At 41.5% G+C, this 20,135-nt stretch overlaps 1 protein-coding gene across 2 annotated transcripts in view; it reads right to left on the bottom strand.

The window, feature by feature from the left end:
• PALM2AKAP2 (PALM2 and AKAP2 fusion) overlaps window positions 1–20,135 on the bottom strand; it is a 735,219-nt gene that overhangs the window by 515,197 nt on the left and 199,887 nt on the right. For both annotated transcript variants that reach the window (XM_069238531.1, XM_069238540.1), the window contains exon 3: window positions 13,277–13,407. In XM_069238531.1, the coding sequence (XP_069094632.1) occupies window positions 13,277–13,407 (131 nt within the window). The remainder of the gene's footprint in view (window positions 1–13,276; window positions 13,408–20,135) is intronic.

Raw genomic sequence — 20,135 nt, 5'->3', positions numbered from 1 at the left:
AGTTCTACTACTATTAGTAGTATTGTTGCTGTTAATAATACTGTGATGACGTTGTGCACTGTTTAGTCATCTTGTGTATGTGAAGGTGGTTTGTGCAAACTTGTGGTTCCAAGGGTTCTGGCATGGAAAGTATGATGCGTGTCGGTCAGTTTTGAGTACGGTGTTAGGGAATTCATCTTGTGGCTGGTGCGGTGAGTAAGTGTATGTAACGTAAATTTACCTATGTCCTAAGATTAATCACATGATTATTGGTGATGAATTGTAATTTGCTGGCTCACCACTACATCATTCATGACCTTCACCTTACTTCTGTAGATTTACGTTCCTACCTCTAGTCCTAGCAACTTGTGTACTACAGCAAAGTCGAATTAATAGTAAGTCATGTTAATGGTCAGATTGATGTCATAGTCAGCCAAGGTACAGATGTTGACGTATTGGCAGTGATCATCAAAAGCAACTAATGTGACCACATCTAACTACTGCCAGCGCAAGAAATGAGGACCACCCTGTTGGCTTTCAGATCTGGCAGTTATAAAGAAACAAGAGGGGAGAGCTGGTGTCACCCCACTGAAATATGCTTAATTTGTCCCAACACTGGGAACATTGAGCAATGCCCATATTTTGCCTCCTTACCGTTCTATGGAGCAACCTTCAGACAGTGAAGGTGCTTTGTTTTCACTTCCAGCTGGGCCAAAAACAGAGGCCTAGTTTAAAGGCCCATCAGCCCTCATTTTGTTCAAGTATCATCTTGGCTAGGAGCCACATTAAGCCTAACACCAACAATGTATTCGATGGAAACAAAGGTTCACCATTTGTACTTAAGAAAAGCTATTGTTTGGAGGCAGGCTTTTGAGTTTGTTCAATTCACGTGTATAAGAATGTCAGATGAATATCTATGAGTGATTACCCAAATGATGATTTAAATAGCACTTACTGAGTTTTTAACTTTAATTTTGATAGCACTTCTTATTCCAGGGTAAATTGCTGCCCGCTTTACATCACATGGCCACATTATAGGAACACAATATATCATACAAGTATGTAAATCAATGTACAGTATATATGAAATGTTACATAAAACAATGAGGGTTACAAGGTGTAGGAGTCACATATCATCCTTACTGGTTGCCATTATATGTTAGAAGTGCATGGTCAGAAGAAACGCAAAGTCAGGATTTAAAATGTAATGCAATGGTTGCGGTTGTCTGTACTAATAAGACTTTATTATTACCCAAAGGAACCCTTTTTTAGCAATCTTAGAATAATAACAGATTGTCAAAAACATATAAGGCTCTAAACGTATGCCTGGAAGTTTTCACGAAGCTCCCTGATGCTGATTCATATATCACTGTGCTATACGAATAGGATTACGATTTATGAACTGCAAGTAATCAAAGACCTCTGCTCAAAATAGTAACACACTTACCTAGCTACATAAAATAAAATCTGTGGCCTGCGTCTTACACGAAGTGCTTCGCAGTCGGCATATTAATCTGTTATGCAACATTATGATTCAAAATAGTGACTAGATAAAACAAAGATCTTTCTAGCAAGTGCATTAATGAACAGATCTTATCGCTAATACTATTATCCCTTCAAAAATTGTTGGCCACAGCATGATCTCTGTAGTAACTGTTTTAACTTCATATTTTAAATTGCAGCCTCTTTGCGACCATTTAAGTCAACCAGAACAGATTTACTATCACATTTCTCCTTGTTGCTAATTTCTATGTGGCAGAGTTTTTGAAATCTAAATGTACAAGTTGACTGTCATACTCAGCTTTTCATGACTCAGCACTCTACTCACATTCCGCTGCCCCACACTTACCACCAATTTATGGGTTCCCAGGTTATTGTTTTTTTCAATTCCAGCACTGACTCTTGTTTTAAATAAATAAAAATAAATTCCAATCTAAAGCAAAAAAGACATATTATGCATTACTAATTATTAAAAATGATGTATAGAATTATTTAAAAATAGTGAAATTATGTTTTCATATAACCTATTGTTACATTAATGTTTACATTTGAAAAAGGTCATTAAAATAGTTTATCATTAATAATAATAAATATTATTAATAATAATAATTCGATCATAAATATGGTGTTGGAGTAACTTCAGCTCTGAACTAAAATTATTTACTATGATTTTGGGCCACTTTTTGATAGAAGTAACTTTAGAAGTGCAGTTTGTGAACAGCAATGAGGTCACCTTTTTCTGGGGGAGGGGACTTCCCTCTCAAAACCTACCCCTAGCTCTAACTGACCCTTGCTAGACCCCTCCTAACTCCTCCCTAATTTGCTCCTATTTAGTTGTAAGTTTTTCCCATCTTTCAGCTTCTCTCCCTGTTTCTCCAACATTTACTACTAAAAATCCTAGCTGCATGTGTGAGACTCTGAAGTCGGGGTAGAGATCTCCACATAGAAAAAGAAAGGAGAGATGGCGACGGAAACTCTACACATATGTTTGCGCATAGTATTTTGTAGTAAGTTTGTAGTACTATTTTAGTACTACAAAATGCAGTTTGTGAATAGACCCCATTGAGTACAAATGTATTCACATTGGTTGTGCAAGAATTATTACAATGTGTGGAGCTCATACCCAGTGTGAGCGCAACAACATGCTCAAAACCCTGAATGCATATTTAAGACCCAGCACCCATCTCTAAATAACAATGATTTTGATATACAGACAGGACAGTTATACTGGTAGCAAAAAATTAATTCTCTGAGGAATAAAATAATTATTATTCTTAAATGTGATTAAACGTAAAATAACCTTTGATTCACATCTCATTGACCAAATCAATAGCTATGACAATATGCGGACTGATACACAAAGAAAAGTGGTGAAATTGCACCCGGAATAGAATTCATAAAAACAGGTGCATATGTACTACATTTGGGAATTCACAAACATTCCCAGTGCTGTGCATGCAATGCGTTTACATATTCCATGTGCTCAGATTTCCCCAAAGCTTAATTTTTAAATACGTACATTTATATTCGTGGTAAATGTAGCCCTATGGTCGAATGCCCATTTTTTCTTTCTTTTCTTCAAGTGCAAATCATTTTTCAGTTATAGAAACCCCATTCCCCTAGACCGCCCAGGTTTGGAGGTGATCCTTTCCCCTTCTCACACTGGAAGTAGAGTTACTACATCCCTTTGCTGGAGTAAAACTCTGACCGTTTACTGGGTCGGAAATGGTTTGATTGGAGTTTGACTACCAAGTCTGTGACCGTTTACAAACTTTCAATGCAAAGTATACAAGTTGATCCCTTCAAGTCCATCCTTTCCATGGTGTTTACTACTGAAGCTATTGCACACTCATGGCAGAGAAATCCTCAGTAGTAAACCAATTTACCCTACTGTGAACCTCTGACAGATGTAAATATCACACGATTGTCCCTTTGTGCCTGGGGCCCAAGGTGAAATGTAGACGTGAGGCTAATGATTGTAATTCCATTATTCTTATTCAGTGTTATCTACTGAAAAGAGCATCTACACATAAATCTACACATAAATGTTTTATAAACAGTACATACATTGATAAAGCCTTTGACTGTACGCTCTATCATGGGCTCAGTTTTGACAAATGTTTTTGCAGACCTTATTCCATGTGGGACAGCCTCTGCATGAAGACTCTTCCAAGTCTGTCTGGAAGCCCAATTGGGCTACCATGCTAGTTGAATACTGACTAGGCTAGTGGAATCCTGAAACAATTGATGATGAAGTGATTTATATTATCTAACCACCTGACTCCGACAAAACCTGTGAGATGGAGGCTTCCATTTGAAGTGGAATAAATGTAGGTTTTCTGAAACAAACAAGCATGGCCCTTCCTTTCTTGTGTGCAAGGTTTTCCAAACTCACTACTCACTTACTGCAGACCTCCTTCAAGACCAAGATCCTGCCCTCACTACCTGTGTTCCAGTATGTGATGCACTCACTTTGTATTTACTACCTGCAGTGAACACGGAAAAAGCAGATTTGACCCATCCTGTCAGCAAAGTACATTAAGGATTCTCTTTGGGCTCTAAATTCTGTCTGCTATGGCTGGTGACTGGCCTTGACAGGTCTGCCTAAATCTGCACGTATTGTGTTCTGGCACATACATGTCCCACCAGCTGGAGATTTGACATTACAACAAAGCACTAAGCATTCAAAGTAGGTACCTATGGATTCTGTCTTGCAATCCAAGCACCCAGTCTGCCATTTGTGCAGCACAGATTAGACTCGCATGAACATAATCCTGGGAGGTCTTCATTACGCATGAGCCAGACTGCAACAAGGGATCTCATTTCATCAGGAACAAGATCTTGCAAGAAGTCAACCATGACAAAAAATTGACAATGTGGATTCTTGCTCTGGCTTTATTGCCTGGAGGAAGTGACATGTGTCTGCTTGTTCTCAACATTTAGAGGACCATAAAAATATTAGGTTAATAATAAAAGAATCTGTCAGAGATATAAGGGCCCCCATGCTTTGTCTTTGAATCAGTTTCCTAAAACCAAAAGAATGTTTCAGCATGGAACTGAAAGTGAACTCCAGCACTAGGAGAGATAATATTGTACCTGATCTCTAGAATGTAATTCTGGATGCCTTTGATGGTTAAGAGCTCCTCTGCCTTTGTACCACACTGGAGCGTGGGCATTGCATGAAAACATATGACAACCAGGAGTTGAATAATCGATTGTTAGCAGTGGTGTAGTTCTCATGGAAGCCAGAAATACATTTAGCCAGAATCCTACAACCAAATAAAAGCATTACTATGAGCACATATTCAGCAGGGAGACATGGACTGTGAAATGTCCTGACAGCCTAGTAGCAGATACAGTGCTGATTTAGAGAGATTTGTTCAAAGACCTGAGTCCATGACAAAAGCCTTCCATTAATTGGGAGTACTACTTCTAAAGGAATTGCACCATGCAAAGTGTCTCTTCAACATAAATAGAAATTAAAATGTGACTGTTTTAAAAAATGTGCATGATTATATTTTTGAGACTCTCTTCCCTGCTATATTAATTATCTGAATGACAAGAGAGGTACTACATTTTAATGACCAATTCACTATGCCACCACCTCCTTCTACCTCTTGTTTGATGTTAGAGAACCTCTGAGCTTTACCTCACACTGATAAGCTCAAACAGGGTGAAAAATATAATGTAATGCACACTCCCTTAATTTGTGTTAGCATAGGTTTGTATAATTGTAAATGTTTATAAAAATTATAATTTTAAAATGTTCTTTCATGCTTGTTTCCCTTTGCATCCTGAGGAACAACTACGCCCTAAAAATTAACTTTGGCTTTGGCAATGCCAATAGTCCTGGTTTATAAATTAAAGAGCCTCCTCTTTGAAGGACTTCGGTACTCAAAACCCATCATACATGTACTCTGTTACTGATTCTTTCACTCTTGCACCCATTCATCTACCCACTGACTCATTCTTACATCTTCCCATTCATACAACCACAATAAAACACACACACAAACATACCATTCACAAGATAAATTAAAAGAATAAAAGTAATAAAAAAGCAAGCTGTCACCTAAACATGGGAGGCATATGCGTGCAGTAAGAAATAAATTTAAAAACAGCAGTGGGTGACTGTTTTGCACATAGTGTTTTATATATATGTTATATATGGTATTGCACATAGTTGCTCATGATTTTAATGTTTCAATTTAGCTGTCTTGTTTTGAACCATATCTTGGGAATCTTCTACTCTAGGCTTTGTCAAGCTGGGCATTTGGCACCAAATGCTTGCCAACAAAAGCAGTCCGAGAGGTTTCATGCAAAAAGATACAGGTTTGCATATTTTAACATAGTGTAGTAAAAATCCACCCTTATTAGCTTATTTGCATGTTATATATCCATTTCATAACCAACAGGTCACGCGTACTGCCTGTGTTGTAACTTTTCATAATAGAGAGATCAGATATATGGCATCTGAAATTACTTTTATACAATGAACCAATCATGAATAAAGTCCTCTGTCATCTATTTATCTCTATAACCAAAGCAGACCTACTGTTTTCAGCATAGGCTTTCCCACAAGGCAACCTAATTAACCTAACTTATTAGTTTACCCTAATAAAATTACAAATATGTTTTAAATTACAGTTGTCAATTAAATTTGGAATCTCTCCAAAGGGGGGGGGAAACGGATTAGCAGAGTGCAAATCTTCTATCCACACAGTTTGTTGGAGTGGGTTACCAGCACAAACCCCATTGTTTACTATAGAAATCCAAGAGTTTCCATATATCAAAATACCTGCATGCAGGCGTTTGCATATGTTGTATCAATCCACCCTAAAAGTCTATGGGGCACATTTAAGAAAAGTGTGTGCAGCACCACTTTTCTTGCACCCCTTAGGTCCCCCCTAACACCACTATGGTGGTAATTAGGGGATTAGTGTCAGAATTTTTGTCGCTAGTCCAGCGATTTGCACGATTAGCGTCAACAAAATATTGAGTTTAACATATGCTTTTTGCAATAAATACATCTGGACTATTGTCTTTTGTGTAACATTTCGTAATAAACAGATCAAGCCTAAAGACTTGATCATTGACTTTTACGATATATAACTCAATTGTGCTAGATTGAGCATAAGCTTTCGCAGATAGCAAAGTTGCAGTGCAAGCACTCTTTTTCAGTGAAAGCAAACAGTTTATATCCAATCAAATGTCATAGTTAAGGAAAACAACATGTGGGTGATAGCTAAGCCCTTCTCTCATTCGTACTTCTGAAACCTCTTTTTCTGTTGATCATGAAAGATCTGGCAACAGCCGCGTTGTCCTGCTAGATCGAAAAAATGTTGCAGAAATAGTATTTAAAGAACAGCTTTGATCTCCACATTAGACTTGGATACCAATGACCTTGTCAACAACACTGGAAACTGTGTTGTCAATATCGCATTTTTGTTTAATTTAAATGTTTTATCAAGGAAAAACATACACCTTACAAAGCCATATAAGTGCCTTGGAAACAACAAACAATAAACAGCATTAAACGTGGGCATATGTAACAGTACTCACATTTTCAGTTTTTGAATGGGGAAAAAATAAAGACAACATGAAAATAAGGTTCTATCTTACATTCTTAAAGCATGTGTCAGGAGTGTGCCAGAGATCATTGATAAAGTACCAGTATTTGCCAAATGGATTTTGTTAGAAATGAGTCTCAAGTTGGCAGTGGTTTGCACCCTGTCCAAGTATGGACCCTCATGCTAGTCAGGGTAAGGGAGTCACACAGTTAAGATAACCCCTGCTCACCCTCTCAGTAGCGTGACCCAAGCAGTCAGGGTTATCTCAGAGGCAATGTGTAAGATATTTGTACAACCACACGCATAGTAACACAGTGAAAACACCACAAAAGTACTCTGCACCATGTTAGAAAAATATCCAATATTTATCTGAGTAAAGCAAGACCAAAATGACAAAAATCCAACATAAAAACGTAAATATACATATTTTCAAAGATGAAATCTTAGTATAGCGCTTAGAAACACAATAGCTCCAATGGAGGCTATCACAGCATCTTGACTGAGTTGCTTCCAACAGCCCGACACCACTTGTGAGGAAGTGCGGGCCAGTCACAGAGACGTACAGACCCCAGGTACAGAACCTTTGAAAATGAAAAGGAAACAGAGACATTGCATGGAGCTGTGGAGGTGAGGCTTTGCTGAAGCCAGTGCGGCATAGGTTCCTTACTGCAACTGGGAAGGTGAGGCGTCGGTTCCTTACTGCTAGGTACAAGAGGTGTTGGTTCCTTGCAGTTGCAGTGGAGTTGATGCTGCGTTGGTTGCAAGGTGTCTGTTTCTTATGACAAGGTGGCTCAAGATGCGAGGCGTTGACTGTGCTGTCACAATCACACCACGGGGCCACAGGTGCTGCGTTGGGGTCGGGTGTCGCAGACGTTGGTTGTTGCACTCATCAGGGACCACGGCTCAGGTGCAGGCAGCAAAGCAGAGTTGGACAGCAGCGCTGGTTCCAAAGTCATTCTGGAGTCGATGCACTTGGTTTCTTCTTGGTTGCACCAGAGCTCACTTCCAAGGGCCCAGGAACTGGATTTGGTGCCATTTGGCAAGTTAGGACTCTCAGCAAGAGAGACCAGGCGTTGGCAGGTGAAGTTTTTGATGGCCCTGAGACTTCTTAATAGGAGGCAATCTCAGTTCAAGCCCTTGGAGAACCTTGGAAAGCAGGATGTAGAAAGAAACGTCTAGTTCTTTCACTCCCAGGACAGAAGCAGCAAGCAGCAGGCCAGCACAACAAAGCAACAGGCAGTGTGGCAGTCCCTCCTGCAGCATCCAGCTCTTCTTCCTGGCAGAATGTCCTCAAGCAAGAAGTGTTCTAACTCTGTGGTGTCAGAGGTCCAGTTCTTATAACCATTTCAGTCACTGAAGTAAGCAAACTTCAAAGAGAAGTCTTTGTAGTGCACAATACCCTGCCTTTCCCTGCCCTAGCTCCAGACACACTCTAGGGAGTTGGAGATTGCTTGTGTAAGGACCGGCACACTCCTATTCAGGTGCAGGTTTTTAGCTCCTTCCGCCACTCTAGCTCATGAAGACCCATCAGCCTGGTGATGGGCCATCTCTATACGCAGTGCATCCCTCAGCTCCCTTTGTGTGACTGTCTAGAGTGAATGCAGACAACATAACTGTCATTCTGACCCAGAAGTGTTCAGCAGGAAGGCAGAGGCACAGAATGGTTAAGCAAGAAAACGCCCACTTTCCAAAAGTGGCATTTTGAACCTCAAAGTTAAAAAAGCACCTTCACCAAAAGATGTATTTTTAAATTGTGAGTTCAGAGACCCCAAACTCCACATGTCTATCTGCTCCCAATGGGAAATTACACTTGATAGATATTTCAAGGCAATCTACATGTTACCCTATGGGGAAAAAAGATAGGCCTTGCATAGTGAAAACCGAATTTAGAAGTATTTCACAACATGTAAAACACACCAGTACATGTCCTACCTTTGAAATACACTGCATCCTGCCTAGGGGGCTGCCCTGGGTCTACTGTAGGGGTGACTTACATGTAGTAAAAAGGAAGGTTTGGACCTGGCAAGTGCCAGGTCGACATGGCAGTTTAAAACTGCACATATAAACACCGCAGTTGCAGGTCTGAGACATGTTTACAGGGCTACTCATTTGGGTGGCACAATCAGTGCAACAAGCCCACTAGTAGCATTTGATTTACAGTCCCTGGACACATATAGTGCACTTTACTAGGGGCTCACAAGTAATTCAAATATGCCCATCATGGAGAAACCAATCACCAATACATTTTTGACATATAGCATATGCACTTTAGCACTGGTTAGCAGTGGTAAAGTGCCCAGAGTCCTAGCCCCAGCACAAACAGGTCAGAAACAATGGGAGTAATAAGGCAAAAAGTTTGGGGATAACCCTACAAAAAGGGACAGGTCCAACAGATTTCATGAATAGTACAGTGATCTGTGATTATTACATTTTTTAACGGTGGTAATTCAGGCAAGAGACAAAAGTTCATACCCATTAGCTACAATCAAGACACATTTTCAGTTATGGTAGATTTGTTTTGAGTGCACCCAGGTATATTGTTTTGTAATCATTGTGGTATAGTACCAAAGGTGGTGGGAAATATTGCCCAGAGTCCTCAGTGGGCGACAAAATATTTAAAACATAGGAAGAAACGAGTGTCCTATTCCTTTGTGCTCACGTCGGGAAAAAGAACTGCTGAAATGGATGTTTTCATAGACACAAAACACTCATTTGAATTTTACTTAGAAGTACTTTAGTAATGCAAGAATATCAGAAGCACCAGTGGGACAAAGTTAGGTACAAAGGGGCAATTTACTGAAAAATTCTAATTGCATGTCATTTTTAGGTCTGGCCATGGGGACATTTTTAACTGTTTTGCTAGATTGTTTTATAAACAATTTACAGATACAATTCATACTTAGAGGGGCTTTTGGCCTGCAGGCTTTATACAATGGTCCTTCAATTGTCATTAACAATTTGTTTCTGCCCAACACAGCATACCACATAGGGCAATGGGCCCATTCATGTCAACTTAAAAAAAACAGCTATTGATCCTGTCTGTGCTATGGGTGCCCTGCTAGATGATGGTGATCTAATTTCCAGCACTGATTTTAAGCTGGTGTTCCAAAGTAACATTATAATAAAGCAGTTGCCTGAAACTTGAGTACTTGGTTAGGTTGTGATTTAATATTTATCTTTCACAAATAATGGAATGGAAGGCACAACTGAAAGGTTTGTTATTTAAGAAAATATCAATATTAAAACAGCCACATCAAAGTTTGTTAAAATAAAATTTATATTGCAAGCATTTAGTAACTATGTGAAAATCGCGGCATATTTTCTTTTTTTTTCTTTGTCTGTCATATGCTTGCAATAGAAAATGAAAACAATTTGCTCTTGTACCGGCCTGCCGAGGCCAGGCATATTGGCTATGCGAATGTTTGTCCTTAATAGGAGCAGATAAGGCAATTCTTTCACTGTTATGAATAACTGGCTGCAGAATGGAACCGTCAGCCGGTGGTGCCTCCTAGTATCAGACAATTAGCTACTCTAAATGAAAGTGCGACTCCCGAGGTCCCTGCTGTACCCTTGAAGCAGAGCCAGTGAGGGGTGTGTTTAATCCCTCAAAGGTTCCTCAGAGTTCAACTGCTTCTGTAGCCTATGTTCGCCATGGTATGGTCCAAAACCTTTCTTTAATGCAGGTCCCCTCTACATACCCTTATTGTGATTGTAATATCACTTCTATTATCTCCTCTTGATGTCATTTTTCCGTCTACCAAATACTTTCCAAACAAAAAATGTCACTTTATCAAATATCTACTCAGGTCTTCTCTTGTTCTGCTGTATCACTTGCTTCTTATGTTGTATAGTGTGTTTTCTTTGTTAACAAAGTATTAATAAATGTTTTGCCATAAAACTACTTCTGTAGCGACTGTCTCTCCAGGGTTTCTAATTATTTCCCTTAATCCATGAACACAATTTAAGGAAATTCATCCTTGCCGTTATTCGCTGGTGGACCGTTGCCCTCACACTAGCTGCCTGCATAAGGATATCAAGACATCTCATAGAAACAGAAAACAAGAATAGCCAAGCATTTATGGCAACATTACCAAAAGTATCCAAATAGACTCAGAATCGGGGTGGCTTTAGCTAAACAAACAGAAAGCCCTTGTTCTGTTCTCATGAAGCCATCTCCAGGACTTGCCAGCGGGAGACATTCAGGCTGACTCATTTGAGGTGAGATCTGATTGTGGCAGGCCTATGTTCCTCAGGCAAGCAAAGCTTCACATTTTCTAAAAAAAAAAAGGTTTGAACTTTGGAAACAAAAATAGTTTTTAAGATACCTGACAAGACATAGATTCTTAAATTTAGCACCAGTGAGGGTTTATTACAAGCAAGTAAGCACTAATCAAGAAGACAACTTTCAACCAAAAGTTTGTAACTACCATTGGCAATTATGAAAACCACCAGATCAGCAGTTGTCTCACACTTTATTTTTGTTGTAGCAACACAGGGATCGGTGCACCGAGGTTTAGGCACACACATTTGACAGCGGGTCACTGATAATAAGTGCTACCCTGTGGCATCTGGCACTTCTGAGACTAAGAAACCAATATCCCAAAACTAACCAGGATAAACCATAATCACTGTCCACTCATAAAACATGGTCAACATATATTACCAAACTAACAGTGCTTAATTTGTCAAAAATAAGTGCCAGGACCACCATAAAGGGGCCACTGCAGCTTGCACCACCCACTGACCCACCCAGTGCTGCTGGTGACAGTACAAACACATCTACTAACCATCACACTCCTACAAGTGTGGCACTTCAAACTATTTCAGGCCCCCAATGCTATAAGAATGGCTTGGTTGGCAGGTATTAGTAATTTAATTTTTTAATGTGTATTTAATTAATAAACAGCTGTTGTTATGCCATTTTCTAAATAAAACAAACAGCGCCACCATGTGACAGGCTGTCATAAATACCGGTGTTGGAAATTAAGTGCCAGCACCGAATCCCAGAAACCACAGGCTCAAATTAAGCAATGCAAACTAAATGTGTAATGGCTGAAAGTCAATAAGCCCTACAGAATGCATATGATACTGAATCCAGTATTTGATTACTTTAATGTCAACAACTTGAAAACCGGGTTCTTAGGTTACACTGTTGTCCATCGCATCTCCTCCACTCACATGTCCATTAGAAAATATATTATTACTCTTTGTTCACCTGAACCGTTTACTATCTTGACTGGTTTCACGCCTGGCTTTGCATCAGTGTTAAGTTTCTTTGGCTGAGACTCATTTGACTTGGAAGTATCTACAGCAATCTCAGCTTTGTTTTGGAGGACTGACGATCTATAAGTTACAATAAAAATATCTGGTCTAAAACGAAACCTCTATACTGCACAATAATAAACACATACACGCACCCACTTGGACAGAAATCCATCACCTGCCATGGTTACGGTGAACATTTTTATAGCTAACTCAATAACACCTGACATATACCCAGAGGATCAATCAATTAATTGCAAGGATACTGCAAAATAACTGCCTGGCAAACATTAGAAGTAAACATTTTTAACAGAAGGAGCCAGGGGGATTTTAAAGCATGAGAAGGTGAAAACTAGCCCCTACCTGTGGATGCTATTATCAACAACCATGATTGTGCGTAGTGCAATCCTGAGCAGGTTGGATTATTCTAACGCCCTCCTCGCAGGAGCCCCAGATTTTTTGTTACAAAGACTACACAGAGTCCACGCTGCAGCAGCCAAACTGGCACTGGACAGGCCCAGAAGATAATCTGCACCGGATGCACTGAGGGAGCTTCACTGGCTCCCGGTCCGACAAAGAATAGTCTTTAAAGCCTTACGCATTGTTTTTAAAGCTCTTCAGGGCCTTGGCCGAATTTCCTTTCAAAATATTTTTCTAAAATATGCTCCGGGGAGATGCCTTCCCTCCTCATCTGCAAATCTTGTCTGTATTCCCAATTTCAAGAAGAAACAGGGGGGGTGCCTTCAGAGTGTTAGCTGCCCAGCTCTCGGATCAGCTTCCTGCCTCTTTTAGGCACTTCACCGAACGTCTTCGATTCAGGAAGGCGCTGAAAGCTGGCTTTTTCCTTACTAATCTCTGTGGCTGTCTCTTCTAGTTCAGTTGTCTTTTTCCCAGTTATACTAGCACCAGGATACCTTTTAGGTGACAGTGGGCTCTATAAGTGGATAAATAAAGCGAGCACCTACCTGTGGATGCTGTCTTCTAACCGCTGGACTTTCTTCTCTTCTTCTTCACACTGTCGCCTCCTGGCTTCTTCCTCCTCTGCTGATGGAGCAGCCGTCCCCTGCATCAGCCATTTCTCTCGAAGCAGTTTGGACTAAAAGAAAGGAAGGTACATGCAGTGAGTCAGACATCCCCTCAGAGTGTCAGTTTCTTATCAAGGCTCCTCCAGCAGGACAGACCGATGAAGCAGGGTTCTCGTATGCCTACTCCGACCATGCAGTTACCATGCCTAGGCAAGCTGAATCCATACAGGAAGGACACAGCATTTTATTGCACGTCATTTACTGTTTCTATGATGAAATAAAGAAATATGTAAACGATCTGTAGAAACATTAAGAGACGTTAACAATTTGTGATCATGGTTCTCCTGCATATGTCAAGGAGAGCCAGATCATGCCATGACTATGCTAATTTGTTTCATTCAGATTCACTGCATGGGAATGTATGGCTTAATTTGTAAAAAAAAAATAACTTTAAAACAAGTTCAAGGCTCCAAAGTTTCTCTTAAGAGCCCACCGTTGATGCTGCTAAATGCAGAACGCCGCGGCTGCGTAGTCTTGCTTCCACCTCACTCTTCTTTCTTCCACCACCTGTGCTTTCTGCCTCTTCAGATCACTCAGTGCTGGTTACCTTTAATCTCTGCTCCCTCCTTTGCTATGGTTTAATCTTCCTCATTCTTTCTTCCTGTATTACCTTCCTCTCCCTTGTTCTGGTTCAGAGTCTGATGATGGAAAATAAGTCTTGGTTTGCTAAAGCAAATGCTGGTACACACCACAGGTGCAAATTAACAGCTGCTGGTGCGAATAGCCTGAAAACCAAGCATGGATCCAACACTGCTGTCCCTAGAATGGGTATTTCTTATCTGCAAGCGTTCAAGTGACTGCCTGAAACAAGCAATCTTGCGCTATTAGACATTTTATACGTTGGGCTCTATGAGCGATGACTACCACCAAGGGCTACGTGGCTCACCTAATATTCCCCCGCAGTTTTAAAAATGAATTCGATATTTACCCTCAAGCAAATCCTATAGCTCGTCTTTAAAACAAACCCTATTTTTTTACTACACAAGAAACTTTTGTCAAATCCTCCAAAGATTAAAGCTATTTATCTCTCATTGTCGATAAGTTGCAATTCCAATATTTGGCAAACGGTAGGCACAGAAGAGTGATCCTCGTGTAAGGAGCAACCCATAACTGTGGGAAGAGACAGACCTTGTGGTTGTGGAGGTCCTTCACCTGCTATTTATATCTTTTATCTATGTAACTATTATGCACATGGCTGTCTTTCACTGGACACAACACAAAAATCATACTATCTTACCAGGCTGAAATGGATACGTGGGCACCCTACTAGCAGTTCATTAGGTCACAGACGTCCTGATGGTGATTCTAGACGAGTCCTGCGTTCCATATAGTGAACCAACTACCCGCTATTGTGTTTTACAATTAAAGCCGACAAAGTTGAAAAGGTTTTGCCAATCTTCACCTTCTGCACTTAATGGTCAAACTTAGCTTCTCATTTCCAGGTCTAGATCGCCACTTGCACCAGACATCCATGGCGTCAGGCCTTACATTTCCAGACCCTAGTACAAGGGCACCTTCCTGTGTACCCCGAAAACTGGAAAAATCTATTTACTGCTCAAATCATTTCACCTATAGCTGGATAACCTTGCCAACTACAGCCACATCACCTTTCTCCATTTCCTTAACAAGGGCCTTCAAAAAGCAGTGGGAATTCAATGACAAGATCACCCTAACTGCGGCAGTTTTGTACATTCCTTTTAAGCCGGAGTCCACTCTCACTGCTATGCAGAAACTACAACACTAAACATTGTCAATGATCCTGAAACATTGCCGTGGTGGCCCAAGACTGTGGGAGTTTAATGGCCATTAACAGCAACCGATGCCATTTGCCACCTGTGTGATGAGGCCATAATATTGTTCTTCTTCAACTGGATAACAAAGTGTTCTCTTTTAGCAGTCGACTCTCATAAGGGAGCAAGGTTAACTGGTCAAGGATTACTCAAGGGGGCGGTGTAGGGTTAGATATTCAGTATACGATGGGACAGACAGTAGGAAATAAATAGGGTGAATGTGTGCTTCATTTCTGTAGTCAAAAAGAGAAGAAATTGTTTTCACATAATAATAATACTAATATACTCTTGAAAATAGGAGAACCAGAAGTTCCTGAGACTCTCCGGACCAGAAATTCCAGTCCCAAATGGATTCAAAACTCTGAAGCATTTGAGCACCGACATACAGTAGTTAGATTTTGAAGATGCACTTCAAAAGTTAAAGTAATTGTTTCTGGGGTTTCGATAGAGAGACACATGAAAAAATTACCCATCACTAAAAGAAGCCCACCAAATATCCACAATTCCACTGGCAGAGTGAAACCAACCTGTTCCCCGTTTCCTTCCTGGATTTTCACTCCTTTGGGAGATGGCCTCCTGTCTGGAGCCAATGCATAAACTAGCTGAGCCACCACCAATCAAGACACAGGGTGGGTGGTCACCTGCAGCAGCACTTATGATGAAGGAATCGAGCATTGGGCGATATTTAAATACTTTATAGTGGGTCTCACACTCACAACTATAGCGTTGGATGGTCTGTAAAAGGCAGGTGCTGGCATACGGTGATCTTGACCAATCACCCCTCAGGAGAAAGTTACTAGCCAAATCTTAGCATGACGTAGCAGCCCCACCCAGTTCCTCCCTGCATCAAATCTGCACAACAGCAATATCGTGCTTGGAAGTAACAACCAGGGTCCAGTAACCCACCCACCCCCCTTGCACAGTACATGGAGGCCCCACGCTTCCAACTCTTTCAGGAGCACTCAGGCCAGGATACTGTGATGAGGGGGGCCCCTGGAGCTTGCCCCCCCTCCACACCGTGGGGGCTGCGGGAGCTTTACTTTACACTATTGCCAGTAAAATAATCGGTTTTCTGCCATTTTCCATGTGAACTGCGGGCTAGCGGGCTTTTTCAGGGCTCGATGACCCACCAAGACCCAACTGTGCTTCTTTCTGGTGTCATTCTAGCCAAGGGCACCTCTAGTGTGGCCTGGTTTGGACGAGTATGGGTTCCAGTCTGGCCGTGGTAACTACATAAAAACCTTAAATTAATTTATGCTGTCACAAGCAAAGAAGAGGGTTTAGCACAGGTGGCAAGAAAAGAGACAATATTGTTCCATTAAAAAAAAAAAAAAAAAAAAGATTTAAGTGATAGTCTAAGCCGGAAAGGACTCAAATGCATGAAATCTTTATGAAGTAATAATATCAGGTATGCCATCTGAGAAATCTAGATGTTCTGGTCGAGCTCGTGCCATTGCAGAAATACATCCCTTGACGAATTAAAGCATATTGTCTGCTGGAAAAAGAGTTTATGATTGTAGCAATAGTTACGGTAACATTTCACGGTAAATGCTGAGTTCCTTAAAAGGAGCTCTTTTGTGCAGGCTGGTTCTGCTGAACTGATTTGTTTCGGATCATATATGAGCCAATATGGCAAGGTATTTTATGTAACTTATTTTATAGTCAGAAGAGAGAAATGAGGGCCAGATTTACAAACACTTGGCGGTTTGAATCACAAAAGTGTCACAAACCCACTGCAGAGTGTTGCGGTGGGAATTCTTTTCAGAAGCAAATAATGACTTGAATTGTACAATTGTTTAAAGTGCCGTTGAGTAGAACTATGTGCTACTTTGCACTCCTTCCATCAAGTTACAGTTGAGGGGTGGCCTGGCCTGGTACTTGGGACAGAGCCAAGACTAATTTACATATGGCTGGTCCCAAACTCAGGTGGCATGGTGGGCAAAATAACGATGGACGGGCATGCGGCTTCATTGATTACCAGTGGCATTCCACCCTTCACTTTTTTACCCACTTAAGCATTGCATTAAAGAGTGAGAGAAAGGAAGGGCCGTTTCTAGTAAGATTTGTTTCTGTTTTTCTCTCCCTCATCACTGGCACAGTCTAGGCTGCCATGCGCCAACGCAAACAACCCCATGGGTTTTGTAATGGAAGCTGTCTGCAGCACATTCTCGAAGCTGGGAAAATGTGGACAGTTGTGAATGTTAGTTTCGCTGTTAGGTGACAAGTTTAGTTGTTAAAGGTGAAAAGCTCAGCTGATTTCTGCATTCCTCGGATGACCTCTTGATGCAGGTGAAATTCAGACTGAGATTTCCCCACTACTTTCCTACACTCCGCCCTCTTTTGGTCTCATTCCTTGTCTTTGTCGCTCTTTGTTGGTTGTATTGCTGGTTTCTGTCTGCCTATCATGTTCTTAATCTCAGGATTTCCTTATTCTTGCCTACGCCCTCCCTCTTTTGGCCTTATTCCCTTTTCTTTTCTACTCTTTTGTTTGATAATTTGCTGTTCTTTGTTATTTCATTTATTTCATGTTCTATCCTTTTTTCTGATCCCACATTTTTAAATCTTTTTTGGCCACTCGGGTTCTCCCAGTGATTATCATATTCCAGACCTTTGTGTAATTCTGTTGGACATTTACTAGACCTTTCCTCACTTCCGTTTTCATGTTTTAATATCCGATTTCTTGGCTGCCACCTTTCTGATCATTCTCTCATTCTTGGATCTCGCATCTATTGGTTGTTTTCCTCCCTCTGTTAAAAGTATGTTGTGATTGTTGAATATTCTTTCTGTGTGGTTATGGATTTTCGTGGGAAGTTAAAGAGGGAATATACTTTAAAATGATTTTATGTCAGCTATTCTACTCTTCTGTTTCCTGGAGATCTAAGTGAGAGGTGGTAGGTTTTGTTGCTTTTTCTGTAAAAACAAAACGAGTTATTTGTCCAGGTCAAAGGTCAAAAGTTTAAATTCCAGTTGCTGGAGCCAATTATTTGAGCCTTGCCACGAGAGGTCTTCATTTTGGTCAGTACCATTTCACTATGTATCTAATAATATCACTTTAATGTAACTCTGTGCTTGCTCTGGCGACAAATCACAGTCGGTCCAAACTGGAGAGGGCACGCTTGAGGACCTCTGTGCTTGTGACCGTTTAGGAGTCTTTACGGTGCAGAAATGATGGTTACATTAAAGTGGGAGTTACTTTTTAACAGTTTTAAGTGACAAATACATGGCAAAGGGGTGCGGGGGCGTGTTCATGCCGGTCTCCAAAATGGTCACTCGGATCTAAAGCTCCGGACTCTGATTCCCCAACATTCGAAATAAATACCAGACATAATACATCTGTAGCTCTCACCAACACAATGACTTCAACACAGCAGCGGGCTGCTCGATCTGGCCAAATCTGGCCCCCGAGTAGAGACGGGGATGGAGAACTACCCCATATGGAAACTGGGCCCCCGAGCTTCGGTGGCCCCAATGTGACAGGGATCGTGGGTGAGCCTGTGGCATAGGGCTACCGGGCCATTGAGGTGCGCATCGTTGACAAATGCTGCTCCCTTCTGCCATGGACCATGCAGGCGAGCTAATCAGACAGGCTCTGGACGCCTTGTGGGATGCAGAAGATGGTGCTGTCGATGTGGGCCTAGCAGACTGGGCTGACGACATCATCAGCTGTATCGAGACACAGGCCTCAACTCTCGGATGGCATTGACCTTAGGCTGCTGCGAAATTAGCTACTGATGGGAATCATCAACCCAGGGACCCCTCACCTGGTGCAGACTGGAGCTCCTATATTTGGCCAGGCATTGGGCGGGGGCCTGTCTTGGGCATGCCAGATAACCAGTGCCGGCCATGGCTCTTGTCGCTGCCCTTACGAGTGCTGACTTATTCTGCTGTGATCTGGGAGGCATTGCAGCTGGTCATTGGAGCCTTGAATCAGAGCTGCTAGGTTGGGTACTGGTGAGTGGCTTTTTTGTATGCACCCTTCTGCCAATATCCTAGCGGGCCACAACTTTGCCTTCTTGATGGGCCCCCCTCGTGTACACCCCCACTTCAGGATTTCTCTACCAGCCTGGGTACTGTGACTGGAATACACACATTGCTTGAAGACCCATCAATGCCCCTGGTTGAATGTCATTGCTTTCCCCTGCAGGTTGCTGGATGCGTGTTGGATGATGGAGACTCGGGTCTCAACAGATTGCTGTCACTGCTGCATGTGCCTGTTAACTCTCCTTGTTCAGACTGGGTCTGCACATAGTGCTTACCTACTTGGCCTTCTATACTAACCCACCACCAATGACCACAGCTTATAACTTCTCCTAGTGCCAATCTAAACTGTCGCCTGCCATCTCCAAAAACCTCTGCACATCAGCCCACGCCACCACAAGTTCTGCCCGTGTGCAGCTGTATCACGTACACTGTGGAGACTGTAAAACACCTGCAGAACGTGTAGAGCACAGCAGATAATAGCAATAAAGATTGTATTCTATATATTGTAGTTAGATGGAGATCTGCCTATGGTTAGGTCCAGAGCTTGAACCTTGGAAGGGCCAAGACAATCTTCATCCTCAGTGTGAGGTCAATAAATTGAGTAACACTACATTGGGTAACAGACAAGCCTTCCATTTTGCAGGGGGGGTTGTGTGGCACAATTTGTTTACAGCCATAGAGCCCTGAATTAAGAAGGAAACTTGTGTGTTAAAGGGAGATGACTCGTTTGGGTATATCACAAGGGAAAAAGGGGAATAACCAGCAGGCGATGAGGACAGGAAGAAGGAGGAACGCTTAGTGTATTAAGGAAATGGCTTCCCCAATTAACAACCTACCTATCCCTTAAGGTTTTTCTTACTAGGAAACCTCTACAAATTGTATTCAAGCTAAGGCAGGAACATGCAGCTATGTGAACCACATCAGAATTCATGTAAAAAATGACAAATGGGGTCCTTTGTTTAAAACAT

Source organism: Pleurodeles waltl, chromosome 1_2, assembly GCF_031143425.1.
Source record: "Pleurodeles waltl isolate 20211129_DDA chromosome 1_2, aPleWal1.hap1.20221129, whole genome shotgun sequence".
NCBI lineage: Eukaryota > Metazoa > Chordata > Amphibia > Caudata > Salamandridae > Pleurodeles > Pleurodeles waltl.
The sequence above is the reverse complement of the archived record's forward strand: the minus strand, read 5'-3'. Positions and strand labels throughout refer to the sequence as shown.